The 26184-nt window shown below is 38.5% G+C and overlaps 1 protein-coding gene across 7 annotated transcripts in view; it reads right to left on the reverse strand.

The window, feature by feature from the left end:
• Nucleotides 1-21473, reverse strand: part of ZMYM6 (zinc finger MYM-type containing 6) — a 44044-nt gene extending 22571 nt beyond the window's left edge. Inside the window, exons 1-9 of one of the 7 annotated variants that reach the window (XM_082686844.1) lie at nt 21283-21473; nt 20861-20944; nt 19800-19966; nt 9616-9700; nt 8680-8929; nt 5269-5443; nt 4979-5170; nt 1150-1300; nt 604-719 (exon numbers count right to left, since the gene is read on the reverse strand). In XM_082686844.1, coding sequence (XP_082542970.1) covers nt 604-719; nt 1150-1300; nt 4979-5170; nt 5269-5443; nt 8680-8929; nt 9616-9700; nt 19800-19892 — 1062 coding nt within the window. In that variant the 5' untranslated portion in view covers nt 19893-19966; nt 20861-20944; nt 21283-21473. Of the gene's footprint in view, nt 1-603; nt 720-1149; nt 1301-4978; nt 5171-5268; nt 5444-8679; nt 8930-9615; nt 9701-19799; nt 19967-20434; nt 21221-21282 lie in introns of those variants that run through there. The other 6 variants (XM_082686846.1, XM_082686847.1, XM_082686842.1 and 3 more) reach the window with 6 other exon arrangements.
• Between the last annotated feature and the right edge of the window lie 4711 nt (nt 21474-26184).

Raw genomic sequence — 26184 nt, forward strand, 5'->3', positions numbered from 1 at the left:
GGACTGGAATTTGGGCTTCCCGGACACCTCTAATATAGGGCTCTAACAAATTAAAGCAGACCTCTTCCTTCCCCCAAAATACCCTTCCCACTGGCAACCAGCCTCTGATGGCCATGAAAAGCATAGTGGCCACCAGTGATCTCTTTTGCCCTGGTACCAGGGACACTGTATCAGGGCCACCCAAGAGGGTCACTAACCTCTATTCTCTCCATCTTTTCAGGGAGTGAAGAACAAATGGGACAAGTAAATGGAGGCTTACACTTTCATGCCAGGAGCCATTATGTATTTGGCCCAGGATGAGAGGAAGGGACACCACAGCACCTACCTGAACCATAACTTAGTATCCATGCTTTTGAAAGGGAGAGAATCAAGGGCAAAAGTGGGAGGGAAGAGTAGTTTAGGTAAGGACCCTGGATAAGGAAGACGGCACTGAGACTCAGCAACTGGCTGAGGCATTTTGCAGAAAGGACTTCGGGGACCAGAGTTGAACAGAATTTTTTTCTAACTTAACCTTTTATAAATACAGACCTTCAACAGTTAACATACTGCCATAGAGCAATGCCTAAGAGAAGCTCAGGGGTAAAATACTAGTTTAGATCATACCTGGAAAGCCACCACACAACTGGAGCTGCAGAAGCTGTATATAGTTCCATTGGACATGGCTAGATGATACTGAGGGATTGCTGAGGTTTTACAGCTATGACATGAAACCTGGACACCTTGGTGTAACAAAAAATAAAAACCAATGACTAAGCTACATGATGAACAAATGATCCAAAAGTGTACTAGAAAGATTAAAAAATACTCAGTAATATATAAAACCAAAATAAAGGAACTTTACAATAATCTGTGCTAACTGCAACTAATCACAGTGAAGTCCTACTTACACAAAAATTTGGAACTTACAAGTTGTTTTGTTTTGTTTTTTTCCTGGTCTTTCTTTTCATACAGAAACTACAAAATAAATAACCTCAATAAAAAAATGAGTTAAAAACTATTTTCAATTAAAAATGAGTTCTCTAAAACTAAATCTTGAGTCTCAATTTAACCACATAGATAAATTCCATTTGTAAAAAAATGAAAGAAAAGCAGCTACAATGTTCTTCAATAGTTACTAAATCTATAAATTTATTGAATTTTAAACATTACCTGAAGAAATAACTGTCTTAACTCTGTAAGCAGATAAGCAATTAATAGAGCAGAAAAGTTCAGTTTTTCCTGAGTCATTGGTAGTCTCAATCATTTCAGCTGAGGGCCTCAATGATTTCCCCAAGGCATATGGAGGAATTTGAGCTGAATTCTATCAAGAAAATAAAATAACATTTAGATACCTAGCACAAACATACAAGTTGTGTAAAAAAAAAGAAACACTACCTACAAAGGCTGCCTTTGGCTGAAATATTTGAACATGACTACGAGGCCACCCTATAGATTTTTCCGAAAGTTGGGATGTGGGAAAAATAAGTTCTTTCAGACAATGATAAAATGTAAACTAAAGAAAATTAGTAACTACTCATGTATATTAACAATAAAACACATTAAAAGTAATGAATTTGGTATTTGTAATGCACTTTTCTCATTACGAATAATCAATGATGACCATGTAATCCATGAACCAAAGAGTCACGCTCAGCAGATCATGGACATCAATCTAGAAGATAACCTATGGGGTGCCTGAGTGGCTCAGTGGATTAAGCCGCTGCCTTCGGCTCAGGTCATGATCCCAGGGTCCTGGGATCGAGTCCCGCATCGGGCTCTCTGCTCAGCAGGGAGCCTGCTTCCCTCTCTCTTTCTCTGCCTGCCTCTCCATCTACTTGTGATTTCTCTCTGTCAAATAAATAAATAAATAAAATCTTTAAAAAAAATAGAAGATAACCTACGACCTTTATGGTTACTTAACCAATAAGGCTCTTTAGCAAGAGGAAAGAGATGATGTTCAATGTATACCAGAAGATCTTACAGAATTATCTGTTTTTCAAGCTGAGTTCATAATAAAATATGCCTGTAACCTTACTTGTTTTAAGAAACAATAATATTGATAGCTAACATTTATATAAATTACCAATATTATTATTTATTCAGTGCTCACCATGAGCTAGGCCCTATACTAAATAACTTATATACTGTAACATAGAATCCTTTCAACAACAAAGTGAGATACTTTAAGAAATTATATTAACAAAAAGGTTAAATTAATTTTAATTCAATTAACAAATAAACAGAAAAATGGGAGATGAAACATTTCATCTCTATCCAAAGTTCCAGACTAACCATTACACCATACTGTCACTGACACAACATAAAATCTTTCAATAAGAAGTTATATGGAGTAGGTATTTATCCCAAAGACACAAATATAGTGATCCAAAGAGGCACCTGCACACCAGTGTTTATAGCAGCAATGTCCACAATAGTCAAGCTATGGAAAGCGCCCAGACAGATGTCCATCAACAGATGAATGGATAAAGGGGTGTGTGTGTGTGTGTGTGTGTGTGTGTGTACAGCAGACTACTATTCAGCCATCAAAAAAATGAAATCTTGCCATCTGCAATGACGTGGATGCTAAGTGAAATAAGTCAATCAGACAAAGACAATTAAATGATCTCATCTGTATGTGGAATTTAAGAAACAAAACAGTGGATGATACGGGAAGGGAGGGAAAATAAAACAAGACAAAATCAGAGAGGGAAACAAACCATAACAGACTCTTAATCATAAGAAATAATCTGAGGGTTGGGGTGCCTGGGTGGCTCAGTCATTAAGTGTCTGCCTTTGGCTCAGGTCCTGATCCCAAGGTCCTAGAATCAAGCCCCACATCTGGCTCCCTGCTCAGCGGGAAGCCTACTTCTCCCTCTCCCACTCCATTTGTGCTCCCTCTCTTGCTGTGTCTCTGTCAAATAATTTTTTTTTTAAATCTTAAAAAAAAAATAAAAAGAAGAAACTGAGGGTTGCTGAAGGGGTGGGGGGTAGGGGGATGGGGTAATTGGGTGATGGACATTAAGGAGGGCACATGATGTAATGAGCACTGGGTATTATATAAGTCAAATAAATTACTGAATTCTACCTCTGAAACTAATAATACACTATGTTAATTGAATTTAAATTAAAAAAATAAGTTATATAGGGAATTAAAAAGTAGGAAAATATAATTTGTGAAATTTCACTACATAATCTTTCTGGTAAAAGAAGAAAATCATTTATGCAGTTGACAGAGTATAATATCAGCAACAAAATAAGGAACGGAATGGATTTTTGCAGGTACCTGGGTGGCTTAGTCAGCTGACCGGCTGCCTTCGGCTCCTGCCATGATCCTGGAGTCCCGGGATCGAGTGCTACATCAGTCTCCCTGCTCAGCCAGGAGTCTGTTTCTCCCTCTGACCCTCCCTTCTCTCCTGCTCTCTCTCACTCCCTCTCTCTCAAATAAATACAATCTTTTTTTTTTTTTGAAGATTTTTTATTTATTTCACAAAGATCACAAGTAGGCAGAGAGGCAGGCAGAGAGAGAGAGAGGGAAGCAGGCTCCCTGCTGAGCAGAGAGCCCGATTCAGGGGTCGATCCCAGAACCCTGAGATCATGACCTGAGGCGAAGGCAGAAGCTTAACCTACTTAGCCACCCAGGTGCCCCAATAAATACAATTAAAAAAAAAAAAACAACTGATTTTTGGATCACATATATAAAAATAACACAAATTTTATTCTTGAGGAAAAAGTAACCTAACTGCCAAAACTGGTCATTCCTAGAAAAGGGAAACTTTCAATCAGAGAAGTTAAAAATAAATCAAATTTGCTAACTGAAAAAAAAGTTTAATTATCATTTATACCCTTTTTTAGAAAAATAACTTTTTAAAGATTTTCTTAAGCACAGCAATTTTTTAAAAGATTTTATCTATTTGAGAGTGAGAGAGCAGAAGCAGGGGGAGCGGCAGAGGAAGCAGGCTCCCCACTGAGCAGGGAGCCCAATGTAGGGCTCAATCCTGGGAACCTGAGATCATGACCTGAGCCAAAGGCAGCCATTCAACTGACTGAACCACCAAGGCACCCCTAGAGATTTGAAATCATTCTGCAATAATTAACACAAATTAATCTACTTAGTAACCAAATGAATCCATTATGCATTACAACAAATAAAAATTAGCTAAAGTAGGGACGCCTGGGTGGCTCAGTCGGCTAAGCCACTGCCTTCAGCTCAGGTCATGATCCCGGGATCCTGGAATCGAGTCCCGCATAAGGCTCCTCATCCCGCAGGGAGGTAGCCTGCTTCTCTCTCTGCCTCTGCCTGCCACTCTGCCTGCTTGTGCTCTCTCTCTGAGAAATAAATAAAAATCTTAAAAAAAAAAAAATTAGCTAAAGTAGTCTGATAAGGGATGTGCCAAAATAATTACAATTCATTCCAAAACAGATTTTAAAATATATATATATATATATATATATTTTTTTTTTTTTTTAAAAGATTTTATTTATTTCAGAGAAAGAGATTACACAAGTTGGGAAGACAGGCCAAGGGAGAGGGAGAAACTGATTCCCTGCTGAGCAGGGAGCCTGATGTACATAGGGCTTGATCCCAGGACCCTAAGATCATGTCCTGAGCTGAAGGCAGATGCTTAACCAAGACACCCAGGAACTCAAAAATTGTATTTTCTAAAAGGAAAAAGATATGCTTAAATCCACTGATTTTATCATCTATAAGTGGTCAGTTTATTTATAATAATATGGGACTTTCTTCACTTATCAATATATCACAAAATATTTCAGATTCTTAGCAAAACACGAAATTCTGTTTGTGAATTCCTGACCATGATCTGGTTCGCCTGTATTATCTCACTACCATAATCACTTACACAACCACAATCGATCCCACTTTTCTGCAGGGGAACTCATACACCAAGATCAACTGATCTTGTTTGTTTTGCATTTGATCCCTGCAGGGCCACCCTGGAAGGAGTAAGCCTACCTATGTGTGACAGATGGATCTTCATACCTGCTTATATGCTGTGACACTTGTGGAACTAAAAACCTTCTGGGACTGGCACGGGCCAGAGCTACTATAGCAGTAGCTTCCACAGTTCTCGCAACAGTTCATGGTGAGGTTGTTGGCGGAGTGAAATTTTGAAAAACAGGCATCACTACAAAGACCATGCACCACATTTTGATATTTAACTTCAAATCGAATCTAGGAAATAAAAACACATACACATCCAAAATCAGCAAAGCCAATTAAAAATCTTGGGGCTTTGAGTAGAGTCCCAATAAAGGTACAATGTGACTTACATCAGCATTCTTCTGACATATACTGCACTTGGTTGAAATGCTATTGGTATAAATGGTGACAACAGGTTTTTTCTTTAGCTCATAAGAAGAAAGACATGATTGGCTGCAGAAATCTTTGCTAGGAGAGGAATTTTCAAATCGGGTTGTGATCACGTCCTTTGGATTTAAAATGTCTCTAAAAATAAATAACAAAGGCAAAATGAAATGTGTTCTTCATAACTGTAATTTCTTCCTCCCTGTGAGCTAAAATAACTGTATTTATGAAGGGCAGCTACTGCATAGGAAAAAACAGCTGGCCTAGGATAAGGCTTCTAGAAACCTGAGTTTGATGACTAGTTCTGTTACTTAGCTGAGGGACAATGAGTGAAGTAATTATTCTCTCAATTTTTCATGCATAACATGGGTTTATGATACCTAATTTATAGATGTGTTAAGGGAAAATTATGTTTAAAATATATCCAACCAGATGTTCGTGACAAAAACAGTGAGGCTTCCAGCTCCAACCAAGTTTCATCCACTGGAGCCAATGCAAAAAGTGGCCATCCCACAACTCCAAACCACAAAACACTTGTCCTCTTACTAGTCAGCAGCTGCCAAGAGTGGAAACATAAGTGAGACAAGGAATGACATGTTTTGGGATTTTTTAATTGAAATGCAAGATCTGGGAAACAGATGAATTACCAAAGATTAATATAAAAAGTTAGCATGATATATAAAACTTAACTATAAATGAAGAGAGCAAGGAAACAGATAAAAGAGCTATTAAGAGTTTGGTAGCAGAGGACAGATGGAATTAAGAATAAGACAGAAGGAGCACAAATAAGTGAGTCGTTCTGTAAAACTCAAGTTATTTTGTAAGAGTCATGCTGTAATAACCACTGACAGTAAAAACAAAGGCTCAGTATTGCCATTTTTCTGACCAGTGTAAAAAACTAAAGAAAATGGTCATTCATTAGAAGTACTAGGAGAGGCCATAAAGAATACAATGGCAATAATATTTTATACAGTAATGTGTATTGAGTAATTAGTATGTACCAGACGTTGTTCTCTTTATTCAAATTATCCAACTTAATTATCAGAAAAATTCTGTGAGTTAAGCATTATTACAATTGCCCCTTTACACATGAGGAGACCAAATCCGAAAGGTTAAATAGTTTGTCAAGGTCACACAGCTGGTAAGCAGTGAAGCCAGAATACAAACTCTAGGCAGTCTGATTCCACAGTCCGTGGAGTTAACCATTCCACTATTCTGCCTCCCATCCTATGCCTTTATTACACAGAACTGTTCCATGGTAAACTATCAAAGAATAGTAATAACAACAAGGTACTTTAATTTTCTAAAACTCACCTAACCTTAAAAATAGGACAGTGAATCTTGGAAACCAAGTGGATATGCTTACCCAGGGGTGAAGTTATTAATTTTTAAAAGTGATTTTTCTACTAAAAACAAAGCAATAGGGGCGCCTGGGTGGCTCAGTGGGTTAAAGCCTCTGCCTTCAGCTCGGGTCATGATCCCAGGGTCCTGGGATCGAGCCCCGCATAGGACTCTCTGCTCAGCGGGGAGCCTGCTTCCTCCTGTCTCTCTCTGTCTCTCTGCCTACTTGTGATCTCTGTCTGTCAAATAAATAAATAAATAAATAAATAAATAAGAATATTCAAAAAAAAAAATCAAAGCAATAAAGAATGTTATTTAATAATGTAAATCTGCCAGTGGTATAATATACATATATGTAAACCAATGAGAATGACTTTTTTAATAAAAATCTGTGCATATAAATAAAAATGCATTCTAAATCTTATGCATCCAAATGAAACTTACACCTTAACATTTATCTTTAAAAAAAAAATACATCTTCCAAAACCATGGCTTCAACATTTTTCTAATTTCTCTTTTATTTATAAGAACCCTAAGAACAACTTTTCAATGTTATAGTCAAATATCATGTTTAAGAGTATGACTCAGTTGAATTTGTCTACGATAGTCAACTGATAAAGGCATCAAACAACTTTTGGCAATTTGCAAAAATCATGGTATAAAGATAGATTTGTCACCTAACTTTGTCTAAAAGAATGTTTCATAGGCTCTGAATGCGATGCCCAATCAAGAAATCAAAAAATTTTTTGAGTAAGAGCAGCACTGTGGTAAAATGTGTCTGACAAGAGTGACTATTTTTAAGAGAATAATATGCATTTGGATGTATAAGTTGTGCTATGTCCTTTAAATTTTAATTCATTTTATTTTGATATTTATATGTTGAAACATAGGATCTAGAAACCAAAAACTAAATTTACCCTTTCAGATCAGTTTGAGAATGTATAGAAGAGTCTGAGGTATTTAAAGGACTTTTTAGAACAAAACTAAATTTGAATATTTATGCAAAATATTTTTAAATTCCTCTTTTAGTTGGAGATTTCCATTTTAACAAGATCTACTTTTAGATATATAAGCCCAACACCCAAGAAGACAAAGAAACTGTCATCTATCTCCAAAGAAAAAAATAGGAGCCTATAAATTCTGTTAATATACATAATAATAATTTTATTATTAAAAATAATAGGATCCCACTTATTAAGCATTTGCTATGTGCTAGGCCCTGGGCTAACACTGTTTCATTAAAATCTGAGGAAGTAGATACTCTTTACTGACAAAGAAACTGAGGCTTAGGAAAGTTAAAAATCCAGACCCAACATCATATAGCTAATAAGGCATTAGAGCCATGATCGAACCAAGATCTTAACTTATTTCACTCTACATTAATGATTACTTACAATACAATGTATTCCAAGAACTACACTAACACAGAAGTAGGCAGAACATGCCAAATTTTTCAAACACACTAATGTAGAGAAAGAAATTTATGTGGCTTAGTTGCTATTTTTTTCTTTCTCTGCGCCTGTGTGACTGTAAAGCAAAAATAACCTCCAACTAAAACTTACAAGGATATTTTAGATATAAACATATTACTTTTGTAACCATTTAGACTTTACCTTCTAAAGAATTAAATAACTTATATAATACTATAAGACTACTGTTATTTTATTCTATACTTCAATAACTTTCAAGATAATAAATAGTTGTGAATGGTTGTTGTCCACAATTATAGGATACATGAGTGCTCCTACAATTTCCACAATTGGTTTATTTTCCACAGTAAAATTTCAGCTTAAAGAGATAGAAAACTGGTTTAGATGACACTTTTGACACCAAGTCTCTTATCTAACATCACAAAACTTGAGAATTTGCAAATTTCTCAATCAGCTAAATATTTCCATAGAAACATGCTAAAGAGATTTAAAGTAGCAATAGCATTTTTGGTTCTTTTGTTTTGTTAACAATAGCATATTTGAGCTAAACTATATACACACTAAAAAGATATAGAGTAAAGAGGGATGTAATTAAAAATTTTATACTTTGAACAGTTTGTGCAGGTTTTCTTGGGAGGAGGTGGTATGCAGACAGATGAAGAATATCCAGTGATGCATCGCGTGGAGCAAAAGAGCTGAGTAGATCCTGTCTTATGATATGCGGTTTGCCCTTTATGAAGCATTTTTTTACAACCAGAACAAAAAACCTGAATAGCTACGGCTGGAACCAAAGGAAGCGATATGTTTGGGCCAGATGATGCAAGAGAAAACTGAAAGCCTGGGGTCAACTGCTGGGCTACAAATACAAAAAAAGGCGGGGGAGAACAGTTTTAGTATCGACACAAACAAATACACATTCTCCATTTTTTGATAAATTCTCAGTCTTGAAACCCAATATTAATGAGACAATAAACACTCTAAAACAGGGGTTTTTCAAACTTTTTTAACCATAACCCATAGTAAGAACTGTATTTCACATTATAACTCAGGAGACACATACATCCGTGTGCATGTTTATGTGTGTAAAATTTAGTAATTGAAACAGCAGTTCCATGAAATTATGTTTCCTTACTATATGTATCATACTTTAATATCTTATTCTAGTCCCACTTTTTATCTCTTCATACATATATATATATAGTTTGAAGCTTTAACTAATCACCACACTACAAACGTGGGGCTCAAACTCATGACTCTGAGATCAAGGGTCACATACTCCACTGACTGAGCAGCGAGGTGCCCCTCTATTCCACTTTTTAAAATGTTAAGACCAGCTGCCCAGTAGCTTGTGATCTCTGCTGAATAAATAAATAAAATCTTTAAAAAAAAAAAAAAGTACTACTTTATCTTAAGGAAAAAAGGACTTACAAAAGGAGGCATTTTCCTTCAATTCTACTAGTTAGAACATAACAATATATATTATATAACAATATTAATCATAATATTAATCATAATTTTAACTTATACAATTCTATTTCTTACCAAGAGGACTATCACCCACAGAAAACACAGCACTGATTTTCAGTTCACTTTCTTGAGTTTTTGGCTTTGGGGCATGTCCATACTCCTTAAAGAAAAAAAAAAAGAGAAAGAAATGAATACAGTCTCTAAGTAAACTAGAAATTCAAGCAAAGAATTAAACTGTCATAACTCTTCTATATTCTAATCATAATCACATTCACAAATATCTCAAAGGTCAAAATTTACAAGTTACAGATTAGATTTAATCCTCACAAAAAGGACCTTTCAGAACTAGAAAATCTTTCATGACAGTTGTAACCATTTTTCAAATGTAATCTCATATACAGGAGGCATACACAGCTATTTCAATGTTGAACACCACCCTTTTTTTAGACTTTTATAAGGGAGCAATAAATAAAATTAAATCTGAATGATTCAGAGAGTGGATCCAATTAGTAACTTTAGCCAACAGACTTACAAACTGTCATATCTGTTAATGGCAGAAAAGACACAAGAGTTTCAATGCAATCTGTTCATTATACATAAAATCATCACAGGCTAAATCAGATTTATCCTAATCATACATTCTTTAAAATGCTTTAAGATAAAATATAGTCATAAAACAAAATTTTTAAAATACATATATCTATTTTGAAAAATACTGATCTTTATTCTGAGATCACAACCATCCTAAATTTTTTTTTTTTTTGGTGTTAAATACATATTTCAAAATAAAAAGTTAAAGAAATAGTTTTCTGAAACAATGGTGATATAAACAGTAGTTGTATTTTTTTCTTAAAGATTTATTCGTTTATTTGACAAGACAGAGATCACAAGTAAGCAGAGAGGCAGGCAGAGAGAGGGGGAGAAGCAGGCTCCCGCTGAGCAGAGAGCCTGATGCAGGGCTCAATCCCAGGACTCTGGGATCATGACCTGAGCCAAAGGCAGAGGCTTTAACCCACTGAACCATCCAGGCGCCCCAGTAGTTGTATTTTTAATATCTCTATATTTCGCAAAATAAATGACTGATAGGTCAGCTCCCAAAGTTACTTTAGAAATTGCATTGGACTAATACATGCCAAAGACTAAGTACAACTGCATTAATTTACCACTTCCCATAGTATACATTATGGCGCCAAATGAGCTGCTGCCAATCAGGCAGGAACTATAATATGGTATCTTCTTTATAGATGAGGAAAGCGAAGCTTAGAGGTAGATGGTTCAACAATTTGTCCAAGGTCACAGACACATTAAGTACACAGAAGGGAATCAAATCTAGGTCTCTCGGTTCCAAAACCCATGCTATCTCCCTCATAGATGTATAAATACAATATAAAAAAAAAAATTAGGGGCACCTGGATGGCTCAGTGGGTTAAAGCCTCTGCCTTCGGCTCGGGTCATGATCCCAGGGTCCTGGGATCGAGCCCCGCATCAGGCTCTCTGCTCAGCAGGGAACCTGCTTCCTCCTCTCTGCCTGCCTCTTTGCCTACTTGTGATCTCTGTCAAATAAATAAATAAAATCTTTAAAAAAAAAAAAAAAAGCAGGGGGGGGGGGCGCCTAGGTGGCTCAGTGGGTTAAAGCCTCTGCCCTCAGCTCAGGTCATGATCTCAGGGTCCTGGGATCGAGCCCCACATCGGGCTATCTGCTCAGCAGGGAGCCTGCTTCCTCCTCTCTCTGTGCCTGCCTCTCTGCCTGCTTGTCATCTCTCTCTCTCTCTCTCTCTCTCTCTCTGTGTCAAATAAATAAATAAATAATCTTTTTTTAAAAAAATTACTATAGGGGCGCCTGGGTGGCGCTGTTGGTTAAGCATCCAACTCTTGATTTCAGCTCAGGTCCTGATCTCAGGGTCGTAAGATCAAGTCCTGCATTGGGCTTGCACTAAGCAGACAGTCTGCTCAGGACTCACTCTCCCTTTCCACCTGCCCCTCTCCTCACTCCCCACCTCTCATATGTGCTCCCTCTCTTTCTCTCTTTCTCTCTCATAAATAAATATTTTTTTTAAAAATTACTATAATTGGAATGCCTGGGTGGCTCAGTTGGTTAAGCATCTGCCTTTGGCTCAGGTCATGATCCCAGGATCCTGGGATGGAGTCCCACAATGGGCTCCTTGCTCAGGAGGTAACCTGCTTCTCCTTCTGCCTGCCACTCCCCCTGCTTGTGCTCTTTCTCTGACAAATAAAATCTTTTGAAAAATTAAATTAAATTTAATTTAATTTTTAAAAATTACTACAATGAATTCAAACCCCAGACCCCACTGAAAAAGAAATTCTCCTGCTATAGTCACCCATTTCCTTTCACTCATTGCACCTATCACAATACATCATCTCCTATTTATTTGAGTGATAATTTACTATGTCTAATACCCTTTCTCTTTCCTCCATACACACAAAAAAACCATGCCCATTAAGGACAGGGACCATATCTGTTTTCCCACCTTGGCACAATCAACATAACCTAACAAGAAGGCTATGGGTTCTGACAGCAGGCAGAAACAGATGTGATCTTAATCTCTTCCAGTTTCAATTTCCTTATCTATAAAATATATTATCTAATCCATATTGCCATTAGGGGGGGATAAATGATTTACTACAAATGCAGTTTATAGCATTATGCCTTACAGATATACCAAAAGGTAAGCATAACTTACACACAAAAATTCTAGCTTTTATTATTTTCATAATTATGGCATTAAATAAATATTGAATGAATGAATCCAAGTGGATGTTCTTAAACATTATACTTAAATAACAATATTATTGGCACTTGCAAAAAGAAGTTAAAAGTAATCTAGATACACCCTCCTTTAATTTACCAGAAAGAATCAATATAAAACTACTTTGCCTTATCATCAACTCAACCTCTAATATTTCTAACATGCCTGTTAAATGTCCCTTTTGATTTACAAAGTAACTGTTCCAAACCTTCACCACTAATAAATCAACCCTATAAATTTCCTGCTCCCTGATATTTCAACTGTACCAAGAAAAAAAAGAAACAACTAAGAACTCCCTTAACACCCTGATTCCCCCCTCCACCATGCCTATAAATTGATCAACAAACTCTCCTCCCATGTTACAGGAAAAAGCAATCTTCTTAATCATAACTAAAAACAGTACTTGTCACGGGGCCTGGGTGGCTCAGTGGGTTAAGCCTCTGCCTTCGGCTCAGGCCATGATCCCAGGGTCCTGGGATGGAGCCCCGCACCGGGCTCTCTGCTCAGTGGGGAGCCTGCTTCTCCCTCTCTGCCTACTTGTGATATGTCTGTCAAGTAAATAAATAAAATCTTAAAAAAAAAAAAAAAAAAAACACACAGTACTTGCATTTGGGATCCCTCTGCCTCTCCCCTCTTTCAGCACTCCATATCACCGACATGTATCTTCCACCCCTCACCACCTCCATATTGGTTTTTTCTCTCAGTTTATGAGAAATTTATTTCCTAAGGAACGAATGCCCTCTTCTCTGCCCTTCCAACCAGCCAGAGAAAAAGAAAAGAAAAATTTAAAAAATTATTTCCCTTCTTCCTTACTTTGATTACCTCCTGAACCCAATGCTGTCAGGCTACTGTTTGAACTGAAACTGGTGTTTTGTTTTGTTTTGTTTTGTTTTGTATTTATATATTTAAGTAATCTCCACTCCCAACATGGGGCTCAAATTCATGACCCTAAGACCAACAGCGGCATGCTCTTCCAACTGAGCCAGCCAGGCAGCCCCAACTGAAACTGTTTTAAGATTAAGCAATCACCTTGCAGTTGCTTAACCCAATAAACTTTTTTTTAGGTTTGATCTTATATGGCTTCTCAGATATATCTGACACTGCCAATGATTCTGTTTCATTGTCTTCTGGTTCTGTTACTTCAATTCATTACTATGTCTTATTATCCTTCATTGATCTTATATCCAGCCCTAAAGTCAATGGTTCCCAAATTCAGTGGCATCAAAAGCCCCTAAAGGTCTTGTTAAGACATAGATTCTTGGGCGCCTGGGTGGCTCAGTCAGTTAAGCATCTGCCTTCAGCTGGGGTCATGATCCTAGAGACCTGGGCCCACATGGCTCCTTGCTCACCAGGGAGTCTGCTTCTCCCTCTACCCCGCCCTCCTGCTTGTGATCTCATTCTCCCTCAAGTGCGCTCTCTCTCTCTCTCAGATAAAATCTTTAAAAACAAACAAACAAACAAAAAGTTAACAGACTGTTGGGCTTCCACTCCAGAGTTTCTAGCTCAGGAGGTCTGCAGCAGGGTCCAAAAATATAAATTTTTCACAAGTTTCCAGGTAATGCTGAGGCTGCTGATTGGAGGGGACTACTATGAAGCCCCTCTGAAGTCCTAAATTAATCCATTTTCTAATTTTCTATCTGGAGCTCTTCTCTCCTCAACTTTTGTTCCCTGAAAGATCTCATCCACATTCATAACTTCAACTATCACCTATATAGGACTACCAGATTTAGCAAATAAAAATATAAAAGCCTAGTCAAATTTGAATTTCAGATAAACAACAAATACTTTTTTAGTGAAGTATGTACCAAGTATTGCATATAACATACTTATATTAAAAAAACAAACACTGTGGGGCGCCGGGGTGGCTCAGTGGGTTAAAGCCTCTGCCTTTGGCTCGGGTCATGGTCCCAGTATCCTGGGATTAAGCCCCACATCGAGCTCTCTGCTCCGCAGGGAGCCTGCTTCCTCCTCTCTCTACCTGCCTCTCTGCCTACTTGTGATCTGTCAAATAAATAAATAAAATCTTAAAAAATAATAATAGTAATCACTGTTAGGGTGCCTGGGTGGTGCAAATGGTTAGGCCTTCCTGAGTCTTGCTTTCTACTCAGGCTGTGATCTTAGGGTTGTGAGATCAAGCCCATGTTGGACTCTGAGCTCAGTGTGGAATCCGCTTGGGACTCTCTCTCCCTCTCCCTCTGCCCCTCCCGCAAGCTCACATTTTTTTCTCTTTCTCTCTCAAATAAATAAATAAATCTTAAAAAAAAAAATCACAGTAACCTGATAGTCAAATTTACCTAGGCATTCTGTATTTTATCTGACAACACTACACCTACAGGTATACATCTCTAAATGCCATATCCATGTATGCAGATGCCTCCCAGTGCAAGTTACCAGTTGAATGTCCCACTAGCCTCTTAAACAGATCCCAAACTGGACTTATTATTTCCCCCCAAATCCCGTTCCTTGCCACTCAGTAAACAGTATCACCAAAAATTCAACTTACTGAGGACAGAAACTTCTAAGTATTCTAGGGACTCCTCCTTGACCCACATACCTCATATGCTATCTTTAAGTTTGATCAACTCTACCTAAATATCTTAAATCTATTCTCTTTTCTTCTTTGTTGTTGAAATACTCAACCACTAGACATACCACATTCTCTCACCTCCCTGTGACTTGGCACATACTATCTTCTCTGCCTGAAAACATCAACTGTCACGATTCAAGTGTTGCCTTGAAGTCTTCCGTTCCTCAGATTCAACAGACTCAAGGGCTCCTTCCCATAAGATTCCCAATACGCCTTACTCAATTTGCTGTTACAATATTTACATAATACTGTGACTCTGTATCTGTACAGAGGAGGCACAAAGCAACAGAAAGAATACAAGTTTGAAGCCAGTTCCTATTCCAACTCTGTTGCTGCCTCTGAATTTGGTAAATTACTAACCTTTCTTTTCCTCAATTCCCTCATTTTTTTCAGTTCCCTCATTTGTAAAATGGAATAAAGAAACATCCCTCCTATGGTTATAGAATTTAAATGAGAAGGCACAAGACACGACTAGCATAGCTTTCGGTGAGGTGCACTCAATAAATAATTACCTCTTATTCCCACAACTCCCCCTTAACAATATCAATTCCCTTGACATTAGAAGTCCTGTCCTTTCATCTTTGTAGCTCTTCTGTAGACAAAATAACTAACACAACTTAGCCTGCAGTATCCTGGGGAAGGTTTTGGGATCTTGAACCAGACTGCTTGGGTTCAACCATGTACTACTTGTGTGACCTTTAACAAGTTACTCTCCGTGTCTCAGCATCTTCATGGGTAAAGCAGGAAGAGTAATAGTATCTAACTCCTAGGGCCGTGCGCATCAAATGGATTAATATAGGTAAACTACTTACAACAATGTTGAACAAGTGCTATGAAATTTACAGTAAGCAGGAATTAAAAACTCAAGGAACAAATGACAGCTCAACTGTAACTTGAGTATCCAGAACAGACTCTTAGTAGAGGTATTCCCCACTTGTCAAAAGTTCATGTAGTGCCACTTCACTTTCACAAAAGACACTAGTACCTGCTTTTGCTAACCAAAAGAAATCTGAAGATTTCTCCTTTTATGAGAAAGGGCAAAAAGCAAAAACAGCCTTCAGCTTTGTTTTGCAGCAAGCAGTTACAGAGGCAGTGTGCATCCCAAGAAGCAAGAAGCAAGAGCAGCACCACCAAGCTCCTTTCTCAGAAGCACACTCAGCCCCTCAGCATCTACCATCTCAGCTGCTACGGCTCTGACTATGTGAGCATCAGTGCTTTATCTTGGTTTATTTTGTGTATCTGTTAGTATCACAAAGGTATCACAAAGTTATCACAAAGCTTAATCTAGTAATGCTCAAAAATTTTGACATAAAAATTAGTGGTAATCACTTCATTTTACACCATTTCATTAAATAGTTTTTACTTCTTGCTTCCCATTTTCCAAAATTCAAATGCAACTTGGAAAACATCATACACTATTTGTTTAATTGGCTTTTCTATCATAGCCTGCCCTCTCAATTATGAAAAAAATTATAGCCTATTCACCTTGAGTAGCATTAATACAAACCAAAGAGAAGAGAGTTGGCCCTATCTATTTAAATTTAAAATGTGAGCCATTGGGATGCCTAGGTGGCTCCTTGGTTAAGTGTCTGCCTTCAGCTCTGGTCATGATCCCAGAGTCCTGGGATCAAGTCCTGCACTGGGCTCCTTGCTTAGTGGGAAGCCTGCTTCTCCCTCTGCCTGCTGTTCCCCCACTTGTGTGTGCTCTCTCGGACAAAGAAATAGATAAAATCTAAAACAAATAATAACAATAATAAAATAAATAAAATGTAAGCTGTTGGGGCACTTGGGTGGCTCAAATGATTAAGCGTCCAACTCTTGATTTTAGCTCAGGTCATGATCTCAGGGTCTTGGCTCTGCACTCAGCAAGGAGTCCACTTGTCGCTCTCCCTCAGCTCTTTCCCCCAACCCAGCTCACTCACCCACTCTCTCTCAAATAAATTAATTAATTAAACCTTAAAAGAAATAAAATCTAAGCTGTAGAGGGATTTTCATTATCACAATTTTGATATTCAGAAAGAACATTCAACTCATAACACAGTATTTGTTAAACTTCTATATTAGAGACAAGGCATCATTAAAAAAAAAACTTGGATCTAGAATTTTTAAAAACTGGTTTTGTATCCCAACTTTGCCATAGGACTCTGGTGAAGTCCCTTGTCCCTCAGGCCCAGTTTCCTCATCTGTGAAACACAGGTTCTTTTATTTCCATTATTGAGCTTGTACCTTCAGCTAGTCATTGCACTAAAAATTGAGGATTCCAGACTCTGTTTGAAAACAAAATTCAGGGGCGCCTGGGTGGCTCAGTGGGTTAAAGCCTCTGCTTTCGGCTCAGGTCATGATCTCAGGGTCCTGGGATCAAGCCCTGCATCGGGCTCTCTGCTCAGCAGGGAGCCTGCTTCCTCCTCTCTCTGCCTGCCTCTCTGCCTATTTGTGATCTCTGTCTGTCAAATAAATAAATAAAATCTTTAAAAAAAAAAAAAATTCATTGATCTGCAGATGCCACAGCAAAAGTGAAAGCAATATACAATAGAAAAAAAGAGAATGATTAATTCTACCTAGGTGACCAACTGTTACACTGTACCTCAAAGAGGAGAAAAATTTTTACCAAGTTACCTAGTTTAGAACACCACAAGCAGAAGAAATGGCATGTGCAAAGGCAAGAAAACAAAACTCAACAGAATATGACTTCAAGCAAATTGCAGATAGTTTGCAGGTAAATAGATTCGAAAAGGTGGAAAGGATGACCAATGACACTGAAGATAAAAACACCAAAACATGGATAGTTTGGATGTTACACTAAAAAGTTCATGCTTTATCACACAGGTCTTTAAAGGGAGAGATGTCATCAGATCTGTAGAGCTACAGTAGCATCATTACACTGTGTTTTGCTAGGGACTGTGACTGAAGGAAAAAGGATGAGTAGGAAATTGTTATAAAAAATTCAAATGAGAAAAAATGAAATAGGGATGAAAAGACAGAGACAGTAAATACTTCAGAGGTAGAATCCACAAAACTTGACAAACAAATGGTTACTTCTGGAAGAAGAAGTAGTATTTACCATGTGGGGGCAAAATAAATATCATGGATGCCATCAGCCCCCACCCCACATCCTGTAGACCCTACCTCAGATGCTTCTTAGCACAGCACTCTTGGAAGACATAGAGTTGACGAAGGAGACAAAACCTATTTGGCATCCCTGTCCTGGACTAATACTACCTTTGAGATGGTATGAGAAATAAAATATTACCATTATTATTTATTATTTTGTTATTATATTATTTATATTTTTAGTATTATTAGTTTGCTTATGCAGTAACTCAAGAGTATCAAGCAAAAGAATTGTGCAAGAATGACCTGGATGGAACTAGAGGGTATTATGCTAAGTGAAATAAGTCAATCAGAGAAAGACAACTATCATATGATCTCTCTGATATGACAAATTTGAGATGCAGGGCAGGGGATAGGGAGGGAAAAAATGAAACAAGATGGGACCAGGGAGGGAGATAAACCACAGGAAACAAACTGAGGGTTGCTGGAGATTGAAAGAGGAGGGATTGAGGGTGGCTGGGTTATGACATCGGGAAGGGTATGTGCTATGGTAAGTGCTGTGAATTGTGAAGACTGATGATTCACAGAACTGTACCACTGGAGCAAATAATACATTATATGTTAATTAAAAAAAAAAAAAACTGTGCAAGAAAAAAAAAATCATTCTTTGCCAAAACAACTAACCACGTCTCTATTGTGATCGCCACGAATTTCTAATCGGGGTTCCTAAGGGTACCTAGATGATCTTTCTGAACACGTTTATCTTACCCTCCTACTTAAAATCCTGCCATCTCCTCCCATTGCTCTCTTCCACTGAGTCTTCCCATAAAGACCAAAATTCATAACATGGTCCCAAAGTCCTGCATAATCTGGCCTCAAACTACCTACAGAGCCTCATCCTAGAAGCAGGATAACAGGCTGGATTTGAATCTAGTCTGCCATTTATGAGCTACGATCCCTGGTAACCTGCTTGACTTCTTTGTACTTTGGTTTTCTCATCTGTAAAATGGGGATAATGATATGGTTGTGAGAATGGTGCCTGGAATAATCTAAGCACATATAAATATCAATAAGTTAATATTTATAATATCACAAATTATTATGATATAATATATACATGTTTACATATAAAAACTATCTATTAGTGTTGTTATTATGATCGACATTACCATCATTGCTATTTTCATACCTTTTCTGTTCCAGGCTCACTGGTCTTGCAGTTCTTCAAAACAACCACCCACCTTTCCAACTCAGGACTTTCCTATACGCAGATACCTCTGTCTGGAATGCTCTCCATGTCTTTGCCCAATCAATTCATTCTTCATAATTCAGCTTAAAGATCCTTCCCTCGGGGAAGCCTTCCCTACCCAGCCTCTGGCCCCAACCAAAACTAGATCAGATTCCCCATTTTAGGCTTTTCTTGCATAGTACTTTTCATAGTTTGCAATTATAAATATATTATTTTATCAATTACTTGTGTAATATCTATCTTCCCTACTATCTATAAGCTCAGTGAGGGGAGGAACTAAACTAACTCCTCAATCCCCTGGCATAGAATAGAACACAAATACTTACAGAATGAAAGGAAACTACTGTCAGATCCAAGAGAATTAAAAAAAAAAAAGTTACCAAGCATAGAAAAACGATAATACATTTTACTTTCTTTTTACAAGAAAAAACATACGGTTACCAAGATCTTTTCTCATTTAAAGAGGAGAAAAACTGATTTACTCATCTAATGGGGAAAAAATTGGGGTTGTTTTAACATACAAGCCAGAAACTGCCTAACTAAAAATCTGTTCACCAGTTAGAAAAGAATAAAAAAAATTTTTTTAATAAAATAAAATGCTTACTTGAGCATTGTCAGGTTCTTCTTTAATTTTGTCCAGAAGCCCCTGCTGTGGTGCCATTGCTTTGCCACATTCACCATCCAAAGGTTCTTTCATTCTAATTTTTTATGTAAAGGAACTCCCCAGTCTAAAACTAACAGATTTCTTCTTGATAAAGGATAGCTGGACTCCTAAAATACAACATAAAGGATTGGTACTCAGGTTTATTCCTTTTCTTTTCTCCTTCATGTTTATCTATATTAAAAGCTCTGTATTGAGCACAGGCTTCAGAGCCTTTGAAAATCAACTCTACTGGGACCATGACTATTCCCCCTCTTACTACCTTCTGCTCTTCTAATAGTTATCTTCACATAAGAAAAGTCTTCTGGGGCCACCCAGGAGGATCAGTTAAGCACCCGACTCTTGACTTCGCTCAGGTCATGATCTCAGGGTCCTGGGATAGAACCCCACTCCGACTCCAAGGGCTCAGAGCTTCGTGTGGAGCCTGCCCAAGAGTCTCTCCCTCTTTTCCTCTGCCCCTCCCCCACCCTTTCCCTCTCTAAAAATAAATAAATAGGAAAAGTCTTCTGGAAAAAGATCCCCCCCTCTCTAATAACTTTAAAGACAAACACTTTGGCTTCTCAAATGTGGAAACTTACACGGGGAATCAGACCAGCTGGCCAAGATGTGGGAAGAAGTTACCAAGCACTAAGGGAAAAGAACTCAGAAGTACAATTCCTGACTCCCGGAGAATTAGTACTTGGAAGCCCACCTCAGCTTTAATTTCCCAAAGTGGGGCACACCAAGCTCCATACCCCCACCTCTAACTCAGCCTTTACTGGAAGCCTCCATAAGGGCCCCATTTCTCGGCCTAACGATAAATGAGAGCTCCAGATGCCACCACCAGTGAACAAAAGCCACGCCCTTGTTTAAAGTGGACCACCTGCACCTTCCGGGGTCTCCCTGGGGTCCATGCCCACGAATAAGCCCCTCTGAGCTCTGCTTCTCAATCGCTTCCCTGTAAACAAGAAACTCTATTCGCTATCCAGCAGATTTCCCTTCCCCTAAGAGTAAACGTACTAAACCTGAGGCAAAAAGGAAGCTCCCTCAAAGTTGTCCTTATCCAAATAGTCAAGCCAGGCATGGAAATGGGCAACTGGTGGAAAAGCCTGTGGGGAAGAAGAGATGAGAACTTCTGACCACTTGCCACAGTTACAACAATCTACGGGTGCTCATCCCTCCTGCGTGTATGGTATCGCTGCGAACGTCTCGTCCCCAGCAATAACCCCCGCGCCCGTCACCGAGTACGAACGGGGCAACGTTGTATCCGATGGAGAGAACGGGACCCGCAAATCCCTATCACCACGTCCCTGCGGCGAAATCCGCACGGCGTCGCCGCGCAGCCCTCCCGGCGCCGCCCCCGCCCGGTGCCCGCCTCGTCACGTGGCGCGCCCGCCGCCCCGCCCCGCCTCGCGCAGCCCCTGCAGCCGCCACCGGCCATTCTCACCTGAGGTCGCCTCCCTGCTCCCGAGTGTGCGCCGGGTAGGTAAAGAGGATTAGGACCCAAGGCTCCCCGCGCCGGGACGAGGTTTATTTTCTCTTATTGGAATTCTTCCGCCTGAACCATCGCAACGCAACACTCGGCCAACCGCGCGTGCGCAGTCCTGGTCTCCGCCCCTTTTTTTCCCGTCATGCTCTGGACCTGAGCTGAGTGGATCTTCCCAGGATTCCGTTTTCCTCAAGTTATGGTTGACTTCTTAAAGAGACCAAGACCCAAGGGTGAAAAGGTAAAAAAAAAAAAAAAAAGAAAAGAAAAGAAAAGAAAAAAAGGATTTGGGGCAGAAAGTTGGGGGCATTAGCACTATAAATAGTCTGCATTATTCTTTAATTCCCATTTCCAGAAAGCCTACTAAGGAACATAGGAATAAGTAATGGCTGACATTTATTAAGCCAGGGGCTTGCTAAACACTTGGCATGCATCATTCCACTAAATCCTCAGCACAACCCCAAGAGGTACAGTTTTCATCTCAGAGATGTAAATGAATAGATTAATTAACTTGCTCAAAGCCAAGATTCAGTATTTTTCATTCAGAATTGTTTTTTGATTTGTGACTGCTGTGTAATATTCCATTTTATGAATATGCTACAATTTATCTATTGTTGATGTACATTTGTGATATTTCCAGGTTTGGGCTATTAGGCATAATGCTGCTGTGAACTTTCCCATCTTTTGCTGCACATATGCTAGGTTTATACGCAGCAATGAATGTGCTTCCTAGGTATATCTAAAACTTACGTGGATAACGTCAAGAAATTTTAGAAAGTGGCTTTTCAGTGGCACTCCCACCAGCCATCTATGAGAGATCCAATTGCCCCATATCCTTGCCAATAACTGCCACTGTACATCTTTTTAATCTTAACCATTCTGGTGGGCGTATAGTGGTATCTCATTATGGGGTGTTTTGGTTTGTTTTTGGCTTTTTAAGATTTTATTTTATTTTTTTCAAGATTTTATTTATTTATTTGAGAGAAAGACAGTGAAAGAGAGCATGGGAGGGGAGAAAGTCAGAGGGAGAAGCAGAATCCCGGTGGAGCTGGCAGCCGGATGTGGGACTCAATCCCGGGACTCCGGGATCATGACCCAAGCTGAAGGCAGTTGCCTAACCAACTGAGCCACCCAGGTGCCCCTAAGATTTTATTTTAAAGTAATCTATACAACCAAAATGGGGCCCAAACTCACCACCCAGAGATCAAGAGTCTCTCTTTACACCAACTAAGCCAAACAGGTACCCCCTCATTGTGGTTTTAATTTGCATTTCCCAAATTTCTGATGAGATTGAGCCGTTTTTATGTTTGGATACCTGGATATGCTTTTATGAAGTGCCTGTTCAAGTCTCTTACCCATCTTTGTATGTGTTGTCTGCCATTTTATTATGGACATATATTCTAGGTATGAGTCCTTAGTTGAATATATGTATTGTAAATATCTTCTCCCATTCAGTGGCCAGCATTTCCACTTTATTATGGGTGTCTTTAACAAACATAAAAGAACTTTATGCTTAGTGCTTCTTGTGTCCTGTTAAGAAATGCTTTCCTACCAAAGATCTTAATTAATTTCTGGTATTGTAATTACTTTGTCTTTCTCATTTCTGCAATCCACTTGAAGTGGGGATTTGTGTATGGTGTGAGGTAAGTCAGGTTTCATTTTTCACATGTGAATGTTAAATTGATTAAGTATTATTTTTGAAAGTTTGTCCTTTCCCCTATTGTTCCATATTGTCACCTATGCATAAATAAGTTGTCTATAAATGTGTGTATTTACTTCAGGATTATATAATCTATATATTTTATCTCTCTTTGTGGTAATATCACACTGTCTTAATTTCTGTAAGCATTATAATAAATCTTGGTATCTGGTAGAAATAAGTCATCCTTCCCATTATGTCCTTCAAGATTGTCTTGGATCTTCTTGGTCCTTTGCATATTCATATAAATTTTATTTTTTTTAAAAAGATTGTATTTATTTATTAGACAGAGATCACAAGTAGGCAAAGAGCCAGACAGAGAGAGAGAGGGGAAGCAGGCTCCCCACTGAGCAGAGAGCCCAATTCGGGCTCGATCCCAGGACTGGAGATCATGACCTGAGCTGAAGGCAGAGACTTAACCCACTGAGCCACCCAGGTGCCCCATATAAATTTTATTTTTTTAAGATTTTATTTTTAAATAATCTCTACACCCAGTGTGGGGTTCGAGCTCAGAACCCTGAGATCAAGAGTCATCTGCTTCACTGACTGAGCTAGCCATATAAATTTTAGGTTCTGCTTGCCAAATGTGACCAAATTTTCCTCATATATTTTAGACTGAGCCAGAATTTTGTTTAGTGTTTATTGCACGGAAGGTATAGACCTGTCTTGGAGAATTGGTGACCTCAGTAAACATAATTAGTTAAAATGAGGTCATATTGGAGTAGGGTTGACCCTTAATAACTCATATCCTTATAAAGAAAGGAGACATAGAGTCAGGCACTTGTAGAAAGGACACCAGGTGACAATTGAGGCAGAAATTGAAGTACTGCAGCTGCAAGCCAAGGAATGCCAAGGATTAATGGTAAATACCAGAAGCTAGAAGAGACAAGGAAGGACTCTCTCATTCAATTTCAGAGAGAAGGTGGCTCCGCTGATACCTTGATTTTAGACTTCAAGCCTCCAGAACTATAAGACAATAAATTTCTGTTTGTAGCACTTTCTTATAGCAGGCCTAGGAAACTAATATGGTTGAATCTTTCAATCCATGAAAATAGTATATCTCTCCATGTATTTCTGTAATTTTTCTTGATAATGTTTTACAGTTTTTAAGTATAGAGATTGTACATCTTTTTTAGATTTATTCTAGATCTTTGATAATTTATGGGTTTTTTTAAAGATTTACCCATTTATATGAAGAGAGAGTGGGGGGAGGGGCAGAAGGAGAGAATCTCCAGGTAGACTCCCTGCTAAGTGTGGAGCCCAGTGTAGGGCTTGATCCCACACCCATGAGACCTGAGCTGAAACCAAGAGTCAGACGTCCAACCAACTGAGTCATCCAGTTACCCCTTTCATGGTATTTTAAAGGGTAAAATTTCATTTTCTAATTGTTTATTTCTAGTATAAATTTAGAACTACAATAGACTTTTCTATGTTGGTTTTGAAGCCAGCACCCTTGCTAAATTCATTTATTAATTCTAACAGTTTATCCATATTTGTAAAAATTTTCTAAGTTTTCAACTATATAGAGAATAATGACAAATTTATCTCTTCCTTTCTAAGCATATAATTTTTATCCCGTTTTCTTGCCTTAATGGAAATGGTGATATTGGGCATCTGTATCTTCTTCCTGCTATGTTGTTTTCAATACAAAATCATAAATATTAAATTTGCTTTAGAATTTTTGGATTAAGTATGGAAAACTCTTTGCTACTTCTTTCATCAAGAGAGGGAGTTTGCTTCCTTATCCCTTGCTTCTTGGTTGGCTTTGTGACTTATTTTGACTGATAGAATGTGGCAGAAGGGATATCCTGTAAATTCCCAAACGTAGACTCAATAGGCTTTGCAGCTTCTGCTTTGACTTTCTTGGAACACTCTCACCACCATGTCAAGATTAGATGGGTTAAACTACTGAATGATGAAAAAAATCATGTGCAGAGAGTACCCTTATAGCCAGCACCAAAGCCCCATACATATAAGTGGAACTATTTTAGATCCTCCAGGTTGATAGATGACTGCAGCCTTGTGAGCCCAGGCAAGATAAGCAGAAGAATTATCCAGCTAAGCCCAAATTAAAGAGTCATGAATGAATAAACAGTTCTTATCATAAGCTAGTAAATTTGGGGTGCTTTGTTATTTAGCAGTAGATAACTGTTACAGGACCAATATCTAGAAATAAAGTACTGCCATAACTGAAATCTAAAACATGTGACATTGACTTTGGGACCAGGCAGCCAGCAGAGTCTAAAAGGACAAGGAGTCTGTTAGTGGAGGCCAGAACAGCAGTGAGGAAATTGTTACTGAAGGCTGGAGGAAGTCTAACGAGTGCAAGGCAGCAGCAAAATCTTTTGCAGCACTGCCACCTATAACAAATATAAAAATAGAAAATATAAATTGTGAACTTGTAGATCTGGCTTAGGAGATTTCTGGGCAGAATATATAAAAGTGTTTGGGCGCCTGGGTGGCTCAGTGGGTTAAAGCCTCTGCCTTCAGCTCAGGTCATGATTCCAGGGTCCTGGGATTGAGCCCCACATGGGGCTCTCTGCTCAGCAGGGAGCCTGCTTCCTCCTCTCTCTCTGCCTGCCTCTCTGCCTACTTGTGATCTCTGTCTGTCAAATAAATAAATAAAATCTTTTTTTAAAAAAAGAATATATAGAAGTGTTGATTTAGGGGCACCTGGGTGGCTCAGTGGGTTGGGCCTCTGCCTTTGGCTCGGGTCATGATTTCGGGGTTCTGGGATCGAGCCCTGAGTCAGGCTCTCTGCTTGGCGGGGAGCCTGCTTCCCCTCTCTCTCTCTGCCTAGCTCTCTGCCTACTTGTGAAATAAATAAATAAAAAATCCTTAAAAAAAGTGTTGATTTATTTTAGTCATCTATGATTAAGCTTTGCAAGAGATAAACAAGTTAAAGAAGGAACTTTTTTTCAAGCAGAAATTAGACAAAATATAAAGGGTCCAAGACAGTCTCTCCAGCTAGCAAAATATCATCGAAATAAACAAATCTCAGAAAAAAATATTACATATAGGACATTACAGGTAAAATGCGGCCTCAAGGTCAAGATCAACTCAAGAGTGCAGCTGTAAGACCTTGAAAGGAGTTAAACTACCTCATAGAGCTTTTCATCTAGACAGAAGGACTTCTAAGAAACACAAGGGCATTGTCCCATAGC

This window comes from Mustela nivalis, assembly GCF_964662115.1.
Source record: "Mustela nivalis genome assembly, chromosome: 10".
Classification (NCBI taxonomy): domain Eukaryota; kingdom Metazoa; phylum Chordata; class Mammalia; order Carnivora; family Mustelidae; genus Mustela; species Mustela nivalis.